Source organism: Hydractinia symbiolongicarpus, chromosome 5 (genome assembly GCF_029227915.1).
Source record: "Hydractinia symbiolongicarpus strain clone_291-10 chromosome 5, HSymV2.1, whole genome shotgun sequence".
Taxonomy (NCBI): Eukaryota; Metazoa; Cnidaria; class Hydrozoa; order Anthoathecata; family Hydractiniidae; genus Hydractinia; species Hydractinia symbiolongicarpus.
In genome coordinates, this window is record NC_079879.1 from 26,252,304 (window position 1) to 26,274,394 (window position 22,091).

General features: G+C 31.6%; 1 protein-coding gene across 1 annotated transcript; it reads right to left on the reverse strand.

The window, feature by feature from the left end:
• Positions 1–3,155: 3,155 nt before the first annotated feature.
• On the reverse strand, positions 3,156–20,115 carry LOC130645705 (pyridoxal phosphate homeostasis protein-like). Its single transcript, XM_057451787.1, has 8 exons — positions 19,722–20,115; positions 11,713–11,835; positions 11,595–11,630; positions 11,396–11,468; positions 11,142–11,276; positions 10,613–10,749; positions 10,436–10,534; positions 3,156–10,319 (listed from the first exon to the last, which is right to left on the reverse strand). Exons 1-8 carry the CDS (start codon positions 19,839–19,841, stop codon positions 10,206–10,208), a joined length of 837 nt encoding a protein of 278 aa, XP_057307770.1. The 5' UTR covers positions 19,842–20,115; the 3' UTR covers positions 3,156–10,205.
• Between the last annotated feature and the right edge of the window lie 1,976 nt (positions 20,116–22,091).

The window sequence follows — 22,091 nt, forward strand, 5'->3', positions numbered from 1 at the left end:
CTTGTTTATTATTATGGATGAAACTTTACAATTTTCCTAAGTTAACAGTTATAACATCTCAATGGCTTTGTGCCTGGTATCTTACGTCCTTCATATAAAAATGAAAAATGAGTATACTACGTCATTGTATGGGCCACCAAACCAGCAGTTTTTAAGGTTATTTTGAGGGTTATTCTAAAGCCTAGCCATTCTCTTGTATTTAATAATCCCCAGACGAGGTCTGAAGTTTAAGATTTAATACTGATAGACAAAAAGAAAGATGTGCTATGATGTGCTAAAATTTTAAATCTAAAAAAATAAGACTTATAAAAACACTCATGTGATTACGCTAAAGGCTTTTTTGGAAGAGATAGAGCGCAAGAAACAGGGACGGAAGGAAAATGAACACAAACCGAAGGGAAGAAGAGGAGAGAAAGAAAGAGGAACAGATTATTGTGGGTCAAAAGAATTGCAGGAAAAGGAAAAAGAAGAAGAAGGTATCATAAATAGTTATATAGGGAGGGATTGAGATGCCACAGAGATGTTAAAATTTTACTCTACTTGCTTTGCTTTAGACGACGAAGAAAGTAAGAAGTGTCAAAAGAATTAAAGTCTGTCTTCTATGAAAGCGTGTTAGAAGAGACTCACTAAGAAGGAGGAAATTGTTGGGAAGTGGTTTGGTTGATATTATACTTACAGAAATTTGACGTTACGGATTGTATCTTTCGCGAGTCAAAGAACGCGGACATTGATGTGTTTCCGGCAAAGAACCTAATTTGTGGTCCTCTCGACATTTTTATCACACGGACGTTGAGAGGTACCTCAATATTTAGACGTGCAGAAAACCTTTGAATTGGCGAAGAAAATTGACGATCAGAAAGTTTACGATGTTTTTATCCTGCTTTTACAACTTTTAGGATCACATCACATTTAAAGTTTCGTGGAAAGGAGCAAGAGTAGGTATGACCTTCAGACAGATTTTATAAGAAAGAACCTGAAGGTATAGTTAACACAACTCATAATGGTAATATAATATGAAAAAAAAAATGGTAATATATTATGAAAATAAAAACCTTCGTGTTGTTATAAGGAAACGAGGAATTCGTTCAAACACCTTAAAGGTGTTTAACCCTGTCTGTCATAGCTGAAGCTCTTAGAAAGATAGAACCAGAGAATATTATCCAAACAGCAGTTCCAATGCCAAAAGTCGACTTTATAAAAGAGGTGATTACAGCAAATATTTCCAAATCACATGACCAAATGAGTATTAATGATATCATATTAATGTCAGGTAGTATTGCAGAATTCAGCAAAAACCTCTCCCACATGACACCAGATAATATAAAGAAAATTGAATCTTTAATCATTGACAAAGTTCATAAAGCTTGATTTGACTTTTGAAAAGGCGTTGTAACTGTTTAAACTGTCACGATGTACATACAAAAATGTTTAAATCTGAAAAAGGCAATAATGTTGATATGTGGCAGTTACATCAAATATCTATCTGGTATGTTATTTGTAAACATTGAAAAATTGAAATATGGACGAGTTATGGAGGAGAATAGTGCACATAGTTTTTTTGAAACAACGAAAAAAAACATATAAATTTACAAATGCATGAATGTGGGTTATATTTGGATGAAGGTGTTCCTTACCTTGGTAGTAGTCCTGATCGAATTGTAAACTGTTCCTGTTGTAAACCTGCCTGCTTGGAAATTAAATGCCCATATTCCATCAATCATTTATTTCTTAATGATATCAATGCCAAATTAGGTTTCTTCAAAAGAATAACGACTCATTAATGTTGAACAGATAGCTGCAGATCATTGTTATTTTATGGACCCATGGCCATATTATATAAATTTTGAGAGTCAAAAGTGGTTTTTTACCAAACTTGATTTGTGTGAATACTACCAGGAGCATTACTTGAGGACAATTTATAACAATTGAAAAGGGTATTAATGATAAAGATGTTGAAAAAGAAGGTGATATGTTTATGGAAAAGGAGAGTTTTAGACTATTCCAGTACCTCTCAATACGCTATCTGGTATAATATTTTTTAACAACGGTCATAACTTTGATCTCTTTGGAAGGATTGTAACCTCTGTACTTTACTGATTGTCATTTTCAAAAGGAAAATCGTAGGCTGAATATTATGGATTGTAGAGGTCAAAGTGATGATGGTGCAGGTTCAGTGGCAGGTTTTTTTTATGATTACCAGAAATATTTTATGGTGACTTTGACGTAACTGAGCTTTTAAAAAACAGAGCAAATGATATGATAAATGGTATGCGCAGGATAAATTCTCTAAGTCTCGGACTACCATGATTAAAAACAACAACTACTATAAAAAGTGGTACAAAGAAGACTCTGAAAAATTCCAATTATAAAATATTAATGTAGATCATAAGAAAAATAAGAAAAATTACAAAGTGCAAGCACAATAATAAACTCGACTAGTTAAGTTTTAGATTTAAAGTCTAGAGGTTTTGCTCCTCTAAAAAATGTGTTCTCAAGAAGACTTTATATTATATGCCTACTTTTTACCTTAGCTTTTATTTTGCCTAAATTATATGTGCTTATACTAATATGACAAAAAGTGCCTCAATAATACTTGCACTAATTTTTTTTAAATAAGAAACACAAAATTTGCGTGTAGCCTCAATGTTTCTTAAATTTTTGTATTTTCAGCCTGAAATGTTTCTTATATGTTTCAAAAAATATTGTTAAAAGAAACTCATCTTAGAAGCTCAGTTTCTTTTTCGGTTTCTGATATGTTTTTTTATATACAAAGAAGTGTTATTATAATATAAGGAAGTGCAAACTCACACAGCGTTTTAATTATATGTGCTAATATTAATATGCCAAAGACTGTCTCTTTATGCCGAAAATTTGAAGGTGTTTTATAAATCTTGATAAAGTTCAAAAATTGTTTCCATTAAAAAAACATTCCACTCTGTAGATTGTTTGTAGCAGATTCCGTGGCTCAAAAATTTACAGCTGTTTCATAAATCTTGATAAAGTTAATAAACTGTTTCTTTTTGTGAAGATTATTTTTTTCAGTTGTTTCGTATGAATTATCGAATTCTTAACACTTAGTTTCTGTTACTTGATTTTTATAGTGACTCGTCTTACCTGGCATGCATAAGATAAGTCTGTTGCATTTTTTTCTGTAATTTTTCTATTAGTTAAAAGTTTTTAATCAGTGTTTAACCCTGTATTTTTTTCCGTATAATCATTGTGTTTTATTTTTTTTTAAGTATGTTTTCTTAATAAGTCCCCAACCTGCCCCCAAATTACGCTATGGAACCATATTTTAGAATTAATTATAAAAACTAAATATACCATTAAAACTAATTAAAAGTATTTGAGATTCATGAAAGATATGACATGTTTCAAGTTCTGGATAGTTTGTTCTATAATTGTCTATAAAACAGATCTTGCGTCACTTGTAATCATTGTCATAAAAGCTACTGTGCTAAATGCAATAGGGAACTCACCATCTTCACCCATTTCACGATCGATAGTTTCTAGATAAGTATCAGGTTCTGGATAATGTTCTATTTATCTGTTTACTTTAAAATCAATACAATATTTTTTAGTTCATGTTTGTCATGCACAAGTACAGACATTTTTTATGATCTGTATGATGACATGTGCATTTAAATTACCCTTTACACTATAAAATACATTACTTTGCACTTTTCCCCAAGTATTGTTCATACCTGGGTCAGTTCATTGGGGAATATATTTTCAGTTCTTCTTTTTAATTACCACTTTTTTTAGTTTCTAGGTTTGCAGCATTAGCATGGATATAATGACATTGTTTTAGATGCAAAAAAAGAGACAAAGGATCCTAGTTATTTGATTCATTTACTACACCTGGTTTTGCAAGAGAATACTTTGGAGAGACAGGAGACCTATCAAAGTGTGGCTGTGCAATAATTTCTGTTGTGGAAACATGTTTAAAGGTATGGATTCACAAAGACAAATTTAGGATTCTAGTCTTTATAAATGTTTACTGGGGTTAATATTACTTTGATACTTAGGGTTAATATCAGTTTGATGAAAATTTCCCCAAGAATCAATTCACCCTCGCTATTGGACAAGTGTACAACCCTGATATTAAAAAATAAACTAACGTAATTTAAAACATATTTTCTATTTATAGGATATTGTGCCAGTATGAACAATGTGCAACGAGTATATACAATTTTACACTAACATTGCAAGCCTTTTATTTAAATTGAATTATCACAATTTGTGTTCTCTGGCTTTCTGTTAAAGTATGAGCTTTGCATGCATGTCTTTTTGTCTTCAGGGAGCAAGTGGAGATGTTGGAGGAGATGTGGTTGATGAAGTGAATGATGTGACAATATTTGTGTTATTGAATTAAATTTTTTTTCTATATTTCTGTTAATTAAAGAGTATGAACTGTGTTTGCATGTCTTATTGTCTTTAGGGAGTAAATAGAGATGTTGGACAAGTGATGCTTTCAATGAAGCGCCGTCCCAAAAACGGATAAAATTAGGAGGTAAAGGTATATAATGCATATTATTTTGTAAATGATTGTATTATATTCTGAAGTTAAAATATTATAAATCTTTGTTTGTAAAGAAAAATAAAGACGAAACCATCGTTTTAAATAGCCTACTTAAAAAACAAATTTCTTATGTGGAGTACAATAAAAAATATTGTTTTGGTGCAAGGTCTTAATTTTAGATTTTGCTGGTTGATGGGCTATAGGGCGGAAGGCCAGTTTCGTTTCCTAACCCGTCGATCATGGTTTTGTGTGGGAAAACAAAAACTGAGTATTTGGAATCATTAGTGAAACGAAAAAGACTGTTGTTATAAATTACAATACAAAGTATTGTACCAAGAATGGATTAATTCGCTATGATAAGAGAGGTGTTTTGCCGAAGAGACACTAAATTCAAAACTGAGTATTTGGAATCATTAGTGAAACGAAAAAGACTGTTGTTATAAATTACAATACAAAGTATTGTACCAAGAATGGATTAATTCGCTATGATAAGAGAGGTGTTTTGCCGAAGAGACACTAAATTCAAAACTCTTTGATAACTGGATAGTTTACCTGTTTTAATTCGTTTCTCTTTCTGGTATTTGAATTTAACAACACTTAAATAGCTGCTAAGACAATAAATGACTGAAAGGGGGAAAAAGTACAAACTCCGATTTTTAAAGAAACTGGAAAGCAGTGCAAAAAATAATACATATATTTTCTAAATTCTAGGTGATGAATGTATGGACAATTGATTTCTTTTTGTGTAAGGTCTGTTGACAAATACTGGTTGGAGTAGAATTTTTTTCCACTAGTTCATTGTAAAAGAGATTTGTCATGTGATGGTTTATGTAAAATAGACCCAAAGTTTTTTACGGAAGATCTTAGGCTGGATATCATGGATTGTAGAAGTCAAAGTTATGATGGTGAAGGATCAGTGGCAGGTTTAACAAATAGTTTAGCAGCAAGACTCCTGTGCATAAAAAAGCCTTGCACACACATTGCTATAACCATCGATTAAATCTAGCAATCTGTAAATCCTGTGGCATAAATTATAAAGCCAAATTAGAGATATCTAAATTTTTTTTAACTACTCTGAAACTAGGTGGTTGATTCTAGAACGTAATATATGTTTGCGCAACAAGGTAGGTTAAAATTTTGAAGGCATGGAGGATTTAATAACCTTTATGTAGTTATTGTAAACACATTAGACGAGATGAATTTAAATCATGTTTGCAAGGCTGATACATCCTCTAAAAACTCCTTAAAACTTGTTAAGGAGACGATGCATTAAAAGAACATTTACAAACTGTCAGTAAGAATGCTACTTATATCTCAAAACTTTTTAAAATGCTTTGATATGATGTTGTGGTTCAGTAATATCTAACATTGTTAAGAAGAGAAAAAAATGAGTTTTTCTTTCCAGATGAGGCAGCATGTCTCTGGTTTGGAAGAAATTTTTAAGATATACTTATTGTGAGGAAAGGTTAGCAGGAAAAGATTTTGCCTCAGTTAAAATGTCTTTCCAAAGATTATCTTTGGATATTGTCGTGGGCAAGGGTATGTCGTGGGCAAGGGTATGTCGTGGGCAAGGGTATGATGGGGCAGGGTCTGTTTCTGGACATAAAAATGGACTGTCAGCTCACATTTTAAGAATAAATAGGAAGGCTAAAAATACCCTAGAAAGAGTAAAGGAATTATCCTATTTTTTTAACCTGTCTCAAGTTAGGTAACAGCCCCTAGAGGTAAATATTTTACGACATTGTCCTGAAGCTATAAAGAAAAAGTCAATTGATGTTTGGCGGACTATATAAGTTGAACAGATAATTGGCTTAGATGTTTTTCAGGAATTATTTGTTGCAATTGTGTACACTTGGGAGGACTCAAGTATAAATCTTGATAAGGAATGTAACCGTGATACTACTACAAAAGCTACTTCCCTTCTGCATCTTGTTACTAATTTTTATTGTTTCACTAGTTGTAACACGGTCAGTAATGGACTTATTGTTGCCAGTTACAAAGACTATTGACCTTTTAGCGAGCTTGCAACTTATACAAAGTCTTAAAAATATGTCCTTAACTAAAGGGGCTTCTGCAAATGATTATCACAACGTTGGTACACAGAGGCAGTTTCAGTAAATTCTACAGTCAGTGTGCAAGAAGTAGACCTAGAGTTTGTTCTCGGCAGGTACATAGAAGTAATGTATCAGCTGATACTGTATCTAGTTACTACTTGCACAGCTTAACAATTCCCATTCAAGATCACCTAAGCACTAAACTTAGTGAATGGTTTGAACCAAGTTCCTTAGGAGCTTATGCTGGTTTTGCAGTAATTCCATCGAATTACAGAGACTCTCTATAATTTGAATATCTCTATAATTCGAACAAAAAGTTTTCTCCATGGGAATTCGAAGTAGGGAGAGTCAACTGTGATTCCACCATACATGATTTTTTAATTAACCATCCCCAAAAGATTTCTCACAAGGAAAAGTTTTATCAGCTTTTTGCATTTTATTATGACGATTTATGACGAAACAAAAATGGACCTTTGGCAGAAATATTATGAAACTTGACCAATCTTGTGAATGCGAGTGTTCTTTTTCAGCTTGAAAAATTACAATAGTAGTACAATGAGCAATGACTAATAGTTTCGCCCTATTGAATGTTCACAAGTAGGTTAATGTAGAATATAATGCAGTATTTACATCACCTAAATTTTAAGATATATATAAGCCTATCAATAAATAATAAAGACAATATAGTTATATTAAGCTGTTGAAGGTAACACAGAAAAAGCGACACGGCAACACATAGTGCGTCAACAACAAAGATGAATAACCTAACACCAGCTGCGATAAGTCATGAGAAAGATCCTAAGATGGAAAAAAACAAAGTAAAAAATGGTTTTAAATGTCATGATAAAAGACCAATGTTCCAAAATAGTACAAACAAGCGTACAAGAACTACCGGAGAAAAAGAAGACGACAGAATCGTCATTTTGAATGAAGTCTATTCTATTAGAGCAAAAACCATGCCGTGCTTGTAAATATTATCTGTCATAGTTATGTATTTTAATTATTTTGTGTTTCTTTAACCATTTTACTTGGGGAAAAAGAATCAAATTATGAATACAATTATAGATATTTTTGCATGTATTAATTGTCATGCACTACTGTTTGAGACTTAAAATTCTGTACTAATTTTCGCGCAAAAATTAGTACAAGGTAATTAAAGAACTGTACGTGAACATCTTATTATCTTCAGGGAGTAAATGGAGAAGTTGGAGAAGTGATGCGTTTGATAAAAGCATTATCACAAAAAAGGATGAAAGTGGGGGGAAAGGTATATAATGCATCTTATTTCGTAAATGATTGTAATATATTCTTATTCACTAAATTCGGTTAAGTTTAAATGTTATAAACCTTCCTTTGTAGAGAAAACATAAAGACAAAACCATTGATTTGATAGTCTACTTTTGGTTAAGAGGTCTTAATTTTAGGTTGTGCAGGTTGATACACAGTGGGATGGAAGTTCTGGTGCCGTTTTCTAGCTTGTCGATCATGGCCTGTGTGGGTAAACAAATACTGGGTATTTCGATTTATCTGTGAAAAGGAAAAGACTGTTGTTATTAATTACAATATACAAAGTTGTTAAACACACAAGCATGTACGGAATTAGTTTGTTGTTACCTTTCTTGATTTTATTTTGATGGGTGGATGGCGTTTGGCTTCAAGTTTTTTAAGCAGTAGCACCTATCGAAAACGCTATGTCAAGGTCGCTGGATGTGTGATTGCATTGCCGCAGCACACACTAAGGCTTGTTTGTCATGACTTAGTGTTTGCGGCGGCAATGCAATCACTCAGGCTTGTATGTCATGACTTAAACTTGGTGGAGAGTGGCTTGCCTAATTTGCTGGCCAGACGACATGCGTTTAACCACCCTCTTCATTTGAGAGCCGTTCACCCCTTCATTTTTAACACAGTTGCGAACCTATGCTGGATTTTTATCGTGGTCTTAGGGATTCCCTTTGTTCTTCACTGTCTTGATGATTTTTTAGTCTGTGGGAAGTCAAGAGATGAGGTTGAGACACGTCTGGATGCGATCCAGTCCCTTTGCTCTGAATTAGGAGTGTCTTTGGTCGAAGACAAAACGGTGGGGCCTGCACAGTCACTCGCATATCTGGAAATTGAGATTGATTCATCTCAACAAATTATTCGGTTAACCACAGGAAAATATACAGGGTTACGGGATGATCTGCTAAGCTGGCACAATAAGAAAACGTGCACCAAGCACGAGCTTTTCTCTTTATTTAGGTCATCATCCTTTGCATTAAAAGTTGTTAAACCAGGTTGAATATTTTTGCATAGGTTAGTCATTTTTCCACTTTAGTCTCCTGCTTGAACCACCACATTTATTTATATGCTGAAGATTAAGCAGACATTAGGTGGTGGTTGAAATTTCTCCCTGAATGGTAGAGTGTATGCCTCAGATTTGGGTTTTGCAGCAGTGTATAAGCACTGCTTGGGCAAAGGCTGTCACAGATGCTTGTCAAAACACTAATATGAAAACAACAACACATTTATAGGAATGTGCAAGAATACATGCAAAATTACAATGATATTTGATTTTTTCAAATTAAAGTATGGACAAAGCAGTAATGATTACAATAGCACCAGACAGTTAACGTTAACACTGGTAAAATTATTATGGGCATGGAATATTTTAGTACATAATATTAGGAAATGTAAAATCAATCTGACTGTTTGTTCCATACTGAATTACAGTATTTCCTTCTCTTTCTAATTTCAGTGTTGAGCGAATGGGAACAAGCAGTTATATAAAGTATCAATTATGTCAGATAGGGAAAATAAACAAAGGGATGATGAAAATGATCCACTGTTACATTCCCTACACTGATTGAGGACAGAACAGGAACAAGATCAACAGAGTTTGCAACCAAGCAAAAAAACCTTACAGAAAAGAAAATGTAAACATAAAAGTAAATAACAAAAATGCATGCAGAAAAGGAGAAAGTTAAATTATTCTTCCTCTAGTAGTAGCTCTTTATGTTTGGAAAGTATAGTAGTGAAGATGAACATCCTAAATTGATCGAAATTAGAAATATGTGATAAAAAAAGGATACATTTTTTTGACACAACAAAAAAATAAATCTAAAAAGAATGCCTTATTTATACTTAATAATCCTGTTTATACATTCTATTTAACAGATTTTTTGAAGAAGTAAGGTTGTAACCAAAATTGATAAGCAAGCGAGTGTACATTCAACATATATAGGATACAAAATGTAACATAGGAAAAATCACAGTTGCTGACTTTACCTAAGCATAAAGCATAAAATCATACCGGTTAGTACTAAAGCAAAAACCCTCTAGGGTGTTGTGTTTTGTTTTGTAAGCATTTAAAGTGAGATATTGTACCTACAAGTTATTTAATTTTACGGTGAAATTTTTAATTTTTAGCAACATCAGGCAGTTATATAATTTACATTTCTCACTGGTATAAACTGATAGCTAGGAAATATCTCTTAAAGAAAAACTCACTTACGTAAAACATTTAAAAACCGAAGACAAACATTTCTAGGCTTAAATTAAATAAATATTTCAATATTTTAGTTTTTTTTAAAATGTTTATAAAAATAACACAACTATAAAAATTGATGTTACCAAATACATTACTGTGTAATCTATTTTGATGACACATCCGCAACTGCTTGCATTGTGTCTTTACTGTCTTTCTTCTTCTCTCTCGATCCAAATATGGTACTTCCAATACGAACAGTTGTACTACCAGCAAGAATCTAAACATAAAAAAAATTCAAATCCGAATGAAAAATTAATACTGTGTTGCCATTTTCGAGTGACAAGTTAATTTATGTGTCTTTTTAAACCATGTCATAAAAAATAAAATAATTACAGCTTTTTCATAGTCATGCGACATTCCCATGCTCAATTGGACATCATTTTCATCCAGTTTTAAATCTTCACAAACCTTCTTGCGACAGTGAACTAAGCACTAAAGCATAACAGAAACCTTGTTACGATCAACAACGTTTTCCTAGTAGTAACCGGATTATGCTCAAGAAAGTCTTACTATGAAGTCTGGATTTGGACCAGTAATTTCTCGAAATGAACCAATAGTCATTAAGCCTTGCAAGCTTAAACAGTCACAATTACTTTGTATATGTTTTACAAGGTCTGTACATTCTGTTGGAGTACATCCTGATTTGTCTAATAAGAAATATAAAAAATAGTGAAGAAATTAAAACAATGCTGTTTTACACAAATGTTCCAACATACACCTTGTACTCGCATCTTTTATATTAATATCTGTCTGTCCGTAAGTGTGTGCGCGAGAGAAAAAAGTTGTTTTAGGGACTCCTAAATAGCAAATGTAATTTTTTTTATTTTGTTGTTGAGATTGGAAAACTGCCAGGAGCTTTAAGATAGTAGTTGTCAGTAGCTTATAAGCGAATTCTATTGTTTTTTTATAAAAATACATAACCTACTAGTTACAACTAGTCCATTTAAAACATTTTTGTTGTTAGATCTAACAACACAATACACTGCCACATTACTCTCACTAAGTCAAACACAATGTTTAAAATTTAAACATGACTTACTTTCTTCACCACTAGTATTTACTTGTGCAAATACTTTTAACATTTTATTACTGTTCTTCTTCTGCCAACTTTTATTTAAAGCATCAGCAAGTTTTATACTATCGACTGTTTGCACAACTTCCAGGTTTGGTGCTCCTAGGAAGATGAAATTAAGGTTGTATTAAATCAAACGTTTGTTCATCTGTGATATAAAATATGACTTGTAAACATAAAAAATACCATTGGAGTAGGTTTGCTGAAAAATAGTCACTTACCTAATAAATTATTTACTTTGTTCCTTTGCAAGTGACCAATAAAATGCCATCGGATATCTTCATATCCAGCGTCCTAAAAGCAAAAATAACAATGTATCTTATTTTTTACACTCCAAAACATAAAATCCATGTCAATTGGTGTCATTTAACTCATATATTTTACAATGACAAAAAATGCAGACAAAGAAAAACAGCTTACCTTAAAATATGTTGCTTTTTGTACCAATTCTTGAACCTTAAAACAATTAAAAAATGTTGCAATCCTGAGGTACATTAAGTAAACACAAAATAATCAATATAATAATAGTAATACATACGTAATTTTCACCAAAATCTCTCTGACCATGTTGATAAGCCACTTTAATCATTTCATGTGGTTTAGTTTTACTAACAGCTACCAGACATGGGCCAGGTCTTCTGTCACTCTTTGTAATTGCATTCTAAAAATATAACACCCATTAAGAATTAATTTCTTTTTAGTCCTGCAACAGGTTGTTCACCCTTAATTCTTGTCAATTCTTGTCTTAACAAGTACACAGCTAAAAGAAAATGCATCTAATAGGAAGAATGGCACTTGGAAGAACAATTTAATGTGTTTTAGTACATCGATTATAAAAAGAATCCACAAAAAAAAAGAAAACACAAATATATTAAAACTTTTTCTTACATTTAAACAATAGAACAATCAATAATAATTACAATAATATGAACGTAAACAGGTTCGCAACAAGTCAACAAATAAAATTAACTTAAAAATAAGGATGTACGTGTCAACTGTTTCGTTCATAGTCTAAAAATGGTTTTCCACTGGTTGTGATTATTTGATACTTTTTTAAGCCTCATGTTTGGGTTGTTGAAAAAAGTTAATATTTTATTTCCTTGCTTTGAACACTATTTGTAAGGTTTAGCCTTTGGTTCTGGACTTCTAAATATTTTAAGTCACTGTTTTTACTGATAAACAAATGCCACTATTTGTTACATATCTTTTTACGTTTGATACACAATGCATTTAATACATCCCATAAATTTTGGTGCAGCAATACTTTTCTTGACGTAGGTGGGTGACTATGAATGAAGACAGTATGTATGCAAAATGGCACAAGTACAATAACAGGCTGTCATGGCATCTTAGCCCTCAAAGAATTTCATATTTTAGGGAGGTATAAATTAATATTTATTGAAAAAGGTTTACAAATAGTGGATTAAATATCAGGTTACCATAGGAAAAAAAATTTGAATCAGTTTTTAGGCAAACTAAATTCATTTTAGGAAAGGCATATATAAAAATAACTATAAAGTTTTTAACAAATAAGGAATAATCGATATAATACTTTTGTAACACGATTTTATCAATTTATTAAATTCATATTAGTTTTAAATAAATAAAAAGTGAATACCTTTTTTGCCATTCACAATTATTTATTTTTGTGCAAAAACTTATACTTTATTATGCACACCTAAAACCTTCTTCATGCATTTTCCTTCTAATAATAGAAACTCAAAACGTTACTTTTTTACAGTTTTCAATAACTAAAAATGCAAACAGAAAAAAAAACATCATCCAAAATGTTATCATTCTTCAGTTTCTTCTCCAGAATCTGTCTCTCCCTCCCAAAGATTCATTTGTTTGTCAATTGCATTTTTAACACCTGCAATTCGCTGAATTATATCAACACTTCGTGCTGCGTTAACATGAGTAAATAACACGCCATTAAATGAAACATAATTCAGTTTTGTGAGATTTAAATCAGATTGATTAATGGTTTCACTGATGACTCGAATGTCACTTTTAATTTCCTTCAACTGTGTGTACGTCATAAGTTTACAGTGCTTATTCAAAACTATCTGAACCAAAACCAAAACCTCTTCACAATAGTGTGAACCATGGGTTGTGCACTGTTTTATTAGCTTTGCAGCTATCGAAATAAGACATGTTTTATCTGAAATGCATTTTTGTTTTAAGAACATTACAAGCAAGCTAACAGATGGTGGGTGGACTTCGTCAAGGTTTAATCTTTCAAATACAATTTGTAACAAGGCTTTATTCCAACTTTGTTTGATTATTTCCTCTGAACTAATGTTCTGTACTAAGGCACAAATAACTTCAATTGCTCCTTCACAGATCGAAATCTCCTGGTTGTAATATAGGTTCTGCAGTATGATAAAGATACGATGGATATCTTGACTTGTAATACGGCAAGGCTCTGCATTTTCATTTATAAGTTGAATCAACGAAGTGCTGCATTTCTGTTCAAAGAATCTTTTCCAAAAATTCAAAACTGATATTTGATGAGTTGGGCCAACTGAACATGCAATACTCTGCACAAGCAGACTCTTGGAGCATCTAATAGTAATGTTATGGTGCGGAGCAAAAAGGTGGATACTATAAATTAGTTCAGAGATGAAGAGAAAGGTGGCACTATTGACCTTCTCCAAGGTTTGACTTGATTTTGCATTAGAAAAACTATTCTCATTTGTGAAAACTAATTTTTCAAACTGTAAAAATAAATCGATCTTTTCAACCAAAATAGTTGTTACTTTAACATCTTGAGTGACGAGTGCTTTTGTAACTAACACATACATAAAATTAATAAGTTCCAGTTGCAATGTAGGGACGTGATTCTCAACAGCTAACACAATTGCACGACAAAGTAATTTTAAGTCATCTTCATCAACATCACTTCTGCATATGATTTCAATTGCATTCAAGCATTTATACAATAGGGTCACATTACTATTACTGATAACATTTTCATTGGTAAGAAATAATTTATGGATAAACTTTTTTAGGTGAGCATGGACATCTGGTTCCATATCTTGAACTAATGACCGGAATATCATGTACAAGCCATCAAGAATTAGCTGGCTTATACAAGAACTACCTAAATGCAAAACAATCTCGAGTACGTTGGCAGATTGTCCATGTGATTTTGCACACAATATAAATTTCTCAAATTCTTCAGTATTATCTTGCAGGCAGTTTGTAAAATACCTTTCCATAACTTGTTTTTGCAAATCTAATGATACATCGTTCTTTAACATCCAAATAAAAAACAATTTACAAATCAACAATATTGGCATTAACGTGTCAGCTTCATCATGAAACATGCTAATTATATTAATGCTTGCCACATCATTTACTTCATTTAGTAGAATCATTTCTGTTTGACTCCACAAATAGAGAAAATATTTTTTCCCAAGTGTTGGCAAGGACTTTAATGCTACTGGAGAAACTGCAAACTTAACAAGTTGATTCTGAATGTATACAGATGGAGTTATGCTGTAGCCAGCCTTGAAGCTGTAAGCTAACAGAGCCAACATGCAAGTTCTGGTTTCGTTTACAAACTTTGTGTCGTTAAGTCTTTGAGAAGAGTGTTGCTGTCCAAGTAAACAATTCCAATCAGTAATAGGAATGTTAAAATTACAATACAAATTAAACAACTCCTCTTTTTGGTTACTCCAATTTAGTGTGCAATCCAGTGATAAACTAAGATGAATTAATATTTTAGCCAATATTGAGTCCATGTTCTTTGATGTTCTGCTTGCAACAACTTTAAATTCATATATCATCTGGATAAATGATGATTCTGCAATTTTTAGGGCAAGTCTCTTTGCAAAATTAGGTAACAAAACCAACATAATTAGCAAGCATTTGTAAAATAAACATTGAAATTTCATGTTTCTTGTTGGCAAAAACTTGAGCACAGCTTGTGGTACAACATAACAATCACATAAATAATACAGGCTTTCTACAAACAAAAGAAGCTGACGTTTTTCTTGACACATGTTGGGCATTTCAGTATATGGTATGTCAATCATGTGGCTATCAGAAACACTGCTAACAAATTCTTTTAACTGTGCTGAAGCTTTACCAGTAATTAACAGCATAATTTCATAAGAACTGCAGATAAAGTTAATCAGAACTTCATCAACATTAGCACTAGCAAAAACAAGATCCTTTTCAATATACCGAAAGATCATCTCTAAAAACTTGTAAATAAATTCATATTGGTTAAAGGATATGTCATTATGTTGTAAATATGTGTTTAAAAAAGAAACTGATAACTGTTTAAAGCGTTCTTGAGGCTTTTGAAATGCGTTCAGTAGCATGTTCAGTATCAGCTCTGTCTGTGAACATGCTTGACTACCCTGCTTATCCCTCACACCTTGCTGTAACATTAACTGGATGAGGCACAGGCCTCTATAAAACACCTCCTGATCTTGGCAGTTTTGAGATGTGACAACACATTTTAAAACAGCTGTAAAACCATACACCATATGTCCCATTTTACAAAATTTTTTACTGCACATTAATTTTTCCAAACATTTAAATAATTCAATCAAAACCACAGGATCTGCAGACGGTAACAATTCGAAAATATATTCACTAATACCTTTTTCTAGAACAATATCTAATATTGTCAGTAGATTTTCTGATTTACTCAAAAATTTAAAATTGGCAATTGATGCAATACATTTAATTGCCATGCATTGGATATCTTGATTTTTTGAAAGTAATGTTCTCTTTAAGCTTTCAACAGTAGACTGTGCTGATGTAGTAAATTTCGAGCACTCATGTTCGCACAAAACAACTTGAAGATAAGGCAACTCCACAAAGGTTTTCACACTTTCTAATAGGACTAACTGGGTCTTAGTATTTCTACTCTCTTTTAGGGCTTCGTTGGCAGCCACAATAATTTGCTGACATGTTGCTCGTGTTACGGTACCATCTGAATTTTGTGCGTTGAGAGTGATATTAATTAACTCCCACAATAAAGAAGAGCATTCGTGATCAACAGCCGAACTTTCTTTTACCATTTCTTGCAACAGCCAGTCACAAACGAAAACATGCACAACAGCAGGGACAACTTTTAGGATACTTGTAACCAATTTAAGTAAATAAAGGTTTTTTAAAAAACCTTTTATTCTTAAAACTTCATCGACAACTAAGTTGGCTGTATGTTCAGGATTAGTTTGCTTTATAACAAATAAACAGCACTCAAGCAAAACAGAGGAATAGTCTTCATCTCTACTACTGCACACTAGTCTCACAAACAACTTTAACAAGTGTGAACAAACTTCACGTTTTACACAAAGCACTTTCCATATACTATTATTCAGTAAAAACACTTCAAGAAGTTCAGTAACTATTTTCTTTTTGTGGAAATCTAACATGTCTTGTTCTTCTAAACTTTCCACTGCACATGCAACACAGAAATAAGCAGATGATGTACCAGGAAGTAACCAGTGATCATCATGCAATTTATGTTTCGGAGTAACAAATGATAATTCTGTTGCTTGTGACGAATAAAATGAATTCATAGTTTTCTCTTTAAACTGAACTCGCACTTTCTCTCTGAAGAATCTATGGTTAAAAAGAAATCATATCCAATAATACAAAGACAAAAACACTAAAACTTATGTCACACTGTTAACAATTTCCTTGCAACATTAAACTAAGCATAAAATAATCTTATTTTTATAAATATACAACACTACACGATGTAAAATCTGTTCACTAAATATTTCTATTTTAAAACTCTAAAAAATTAAAACCGAAAATTTGTTGATGTCAAGTTCATTTCAACACTACAGTGGCCGACAAGTGCATAAAAAAAATCTTTGTTGTATAAATTTTAAAAATGCGTACAAAAATCTTATACCCGTAAAAATAATGGTAAATGCATAAAAATAACAGTGTATGCATAAAAATGTTAAATGCATAAAAAAAATGTTAAATGCGTAAAAATAATGCTTGGCAACCAATTTGACTTTTCTCAAGATTGCGAGTCTGAAGCGGCAGGTGGACGTACTGCAACCTTGTCCCCAGGACTTGACTATTTTTTAATAATAAATCAAGACCCCGTACAAAGACAAGAATACAAAATTTTAAAGCGAAAATACGCTGATACATATTCTCCTATTTTTAATTTTTTTAAACGTTTACAGAAACATTGACAAAATTTTATAGGCCTATAAGAACTCGGTAAAATGATCTATGGATAGGCTTGGTTCCTAGAAAAAGAAGACATTTGTTTACAAGCGTTTAATGGACACAAATGAAGAGTGCAAGACTAAGCGACAGGCAAATTACCAGCACATTTTTACCTTTAATTGTGGTTGTCAGTTGCTGATAAAAAAACATGAGTGAATAGTGTCATTTTTTGAAAGAAATAAAACATGGGAATTGTTTGTCAAAAGTAAAACCTGTTCCATCTTATGACACATTTTCTAAAATTGCAATAGTCGTTTGTGTGCAGTTGAGTTTGTCCCATCCTATGACACGGTATTTAAAATCAGGAGATTCACTTGTCAAAAGTTAGGCTGGTACCAACTTAAGATGAATTTGCATACATATGTCCAAAGTTGGGCCAAGCCCGTCAATAGATATGCTATCCCAACTGTGAACGCACCGACGAGTCTTTTGACAGGCCGTCCAGTCTTACCTGCGTCCAAAGTTAGGTGGTGTTCGTAGTTGGGTCAAAAAAGAATTTCATCAAAGTTTTCCCGCATATTATAAGCAAATGTTGCCACATTTGCTTATAAATGTGTGGGGTAATTTTATTTATTTGTTTAATGACAAGGTCACGACAGACAAAAACTGGATATAAGATTTCTTTTACGGAATGAGATTATTTTTATGTATATAACAATTTTTTTACGCATATATAACATTTTTTGTACGCATATTAGATTTTTTTACGCATATAACACTTCTTTTACGGATATTAGATTTTTTTTACCCATATTAGATTTTTTTTAAGCATTTTTAAAATTTACATAACAAAGATTTTTTTATGCACTTGTACAATCTTTAAAATATGTACTGCTTATGTGCCATTCTCTTAAAAGGTTGCAAATTGATGAGAGGAAATGCTACTCCTAAAAATGTTTGTATAATTATAGAACCCTGTGAAACTTTTTTAAACAAGAAATGTGCAGAAGAAAAAAATGTAATGTAGTTAAATGATTGGGCCATCTAAAGAAGTGTTGACATTAGTAAAAATTTTTAGTGTTAGTTGTGGAAAGGCATGAGCATTATATTCTGGTGTATAGAAATAAGTTTTTCAATCCTGTTGCTCAAGTCGTATAGCATAAAATAGTTAGTAAGTAGTAAGTATTGTGTATTTAAACTTCCTTAGGGATTCCATCTTAACAGCTAGCTTTTCCTCTGTTCCAACTGTAACTACGGTATATTTACTGCCAGAGATATGTATACATCGCTCTATTACGATTGTCTTTTATAATATGAATTACTACAAAACTAAATCATACTATGATCAGCATATCAGGAGCACTATGGCATCAGGATGAGACAGCTAATATTGCAAAATTGTGAAACTATTTAATTTATAAAATACTGCGGATTGCTGTTCATTTTTTTTATAAATGAAATGTGATGATTCCAGGGAATTTGATAACAAGCTATAATTATCGATCACTATTTAGTGATAATTCATGAAAAAAAGAACAGAATTATCGATAAATAAAATGGATTAGAGATAAGGTCATTAGTGATAAACAATGCTAAACTAATTTAATAAGCAAATGGAGGGTTACACTAGCACCATTTTACTTTAAAGTACAAAGCTACAAAGGCAGAAGACTACCATTGTGGGCAAAATTATGGAAACAAAGAAAGTTGTCAAAATGGTCAATACTTTGCAGTCAACAATTTCAACATATATGAACCTTAAGAAGAAGTAGATTATGTAATTACTTGTGACCAAGGACTTAGAAACAACTTGTCTTGTTTCAATATAGTTTATCTATGATTGCAGAGAGCATAATTGTCATTGTAATTTTGTCAGAGAATGACCCATTTCTGAAAAGAATTTTTAAGTGTACTATATTTTGGACCTAATACAATGTGTTCATTTTTCGTCAACACAAATGCAATCTTCAAAACAGCTTTTATGTACTTTTTACTAAATGCATTTCATTTTATTTGTACTTCTCACAATTGACTTTTGTTTGATTTTACTATTAATTTTTAGTTACATGGATAAAAATTATGATTTCTATCACACAAAAGTAGACATGAAAAACTCCTTTTTTTCCCGAAAATGATATCAAACCTGTAATTTGTGTTCTCAAAATAGTTGTACACGGCTTTATTTGAGACCACCAAAAGAGAATCACTACTCAGCATTTTGGCATTTTCACTTAAATATGGGGAAATTTTTAGAGTATTGTTTAAAAAACAATGGCTATGGTTTACATTTCTTGCAAAAAACAATTATATTCATGTACTTATGTGTAAACTTACATCTGGCTAAACACATGATTTCAAAAAATAATAAAAAAACTCTTAAAAATAAAATACCTGAAGATATTGTTGGTGGGCAGCTTTTATATTTGCTTGAACAGTGGTGAGTGCAGTTGCAATTGACATACTTCGAATTCTAAGTGGTATATATTTCATAAGATATTTTGATGCTTGCATTTAAGCAATCTAAACATACACAGAGTAGATATATTTAGAGCATTTTAAGTAGATTTTTAAAAAAAACACCTTGAAAATGCTTAAGGTTATCATGTCAATACTTTGGAAAATAACACAAATAGTCAGAGTTTGCATTAGCGGGTAGTAATTCAAAATTGGTGAATCAAAATACTGTCTTTGTGAATCATTCTACAAGGAAAGTTAAAATTGTGAATCCCATTTTCTCTGTACAGTCAGCAATTTTTACAAACTGACTTTTTATTGCTAATGCGAATCCTGATAAAAGATATTGCATTTTTTTTTTACTTAAAATTACTAAAAAATAACACATTGTGTTTAAACATCAATATATCTTGATTTATTTCAAAATTATTTTTGAGACAAGTAAAATATATAGTCTGAAAAAAAAAATGTGTTTTGGTGTGTAAATGGGATTTGTAATGCAAAAGGATTTAAATAGAACACATAACATTAAATATTAAATCAAAGAAGTTCAAGCATTAATATTTTAACACAATGTGTTTTAGATTACTGAATTTTAATAAGTACATGAAGATTCACTTATTTGGAATATCATTCATTTTGAAAATATTGGTAAGAAAGGGATTTATAATTTCTTGATTATGATTTTTTTGAAAATTAACTGTAATGCTTAAGAGCATTTTTTTAATCAGACAATGCAAAATCAATTAATAAACTGTTAAAAGAAGCCTAATTATTAAAGGAATACTGCACGCTCTCTAATTCATGGTGGCATTTGACAATGACAAAATGCATGTGTTAATAAAACATACTGCCTATTTTCTTAAAATATTATCAGCGAAATAGCAAGTCAAATTGTATTTTTTGTGCATATAACTATAAAGAAATTTCCAAACAAAAATCATCCAAATAAATTTAACTTTATTAAAACAAAGTAGACTACCCAGATTTTGAGATTTTATACTGTCAAAAACTTATGACAACCAGTGGTTTTTATTTTTCTAAAACTATGTTAAGGGAAAATAAATATAAAATACCCAATTTGCCTATTCAATTGCTTTAATTTAAATTTGGAAGTAACAGTCATCACAGTCAATACACCTAAAACGTATAACTATCGGACCTTATGTCTCAGCAGGCGAAGATGTCTTCTTGAGGGGCTACAGTGATTGGCACAAAGAATTGTTTGTTTCTCAAATTTATGACAAGGGGGGGGGGGAGTTATTGTCCCTACTCTAGAAATTAACCATTTATTTTCAGAAAAATTCCTGCTGTGATGGTTACACCTCTGAAAAAACTTTTGCAAAAATAAAAGACAATTCTTTAAAGCAAATTTGACCATGGGGCATATGATTTAGGTGGCACAAAAATACATTTACACAGTAAAAACAAAGAACTTTACCCAACAAAAAACAAGCTTGTATGCTAATTAAGGAATTTCAATCTTATATAAATAAGTACATATTGTGCTGACATTTGCAATAAAAACAAAACATCACCAGGAAAAAGCAGTTAAAAACTTGAAAATTTATTATATGTGTATTAACTTCATTACAGCTGTTATTGTTCGTTCAGCAAATATTATTCAGTTTTGTATTTGTGTTCAATATGCTTCCATAATTTTCCTTGGTTATTTCTTTCCCATATACCATCCATGAATGGATCAAAGGCTCGTTCAAACAAAAATGCACCAGCAACAATAGTAACAGCAAATGTTGACGTTCTTCGGAATAACGCATTATAAACATTTCTCAGTACGGCCATGATTGTTTTTTTCTATGTCACTAAAAAGAGATATACAACATAAAAGCTAAACACTGCTATTTTTGTGTTAAGTAAAAATGAGCAGCCCAACCTGTTTCTTAGGGTCTGTCTCAAAGTGTTCATACGTAGTTCGTATAATTCGTATAAAAAACTTCGTATTGATTTATTAAATCTTTCGTATCATTTTATTTTTAATACAAACTTTTTCGTATCATCAAAATTACAAGTTCGTATAAAGTTCGTATCATTTAAAATAAAGTTTGTATGTAGTTCGTATCATTTTTAAAGAAGTTTGTATAAAAATTTGCTTATACGAAGTTCGTTTATTATAATTGGACTATTATCCATATCTATGGACTATTTTCAACAATTATAAAGTTTGTTTCGTTATACGAACTTCGTTTCTTTTAATTGGATTTATTATCTAAGGTCTTTAGGGATCGTCTCCACATCGTAGAAAGCAAAAACATCTCTATAGATTGTTTAAAAGTCATGAAAACAAGA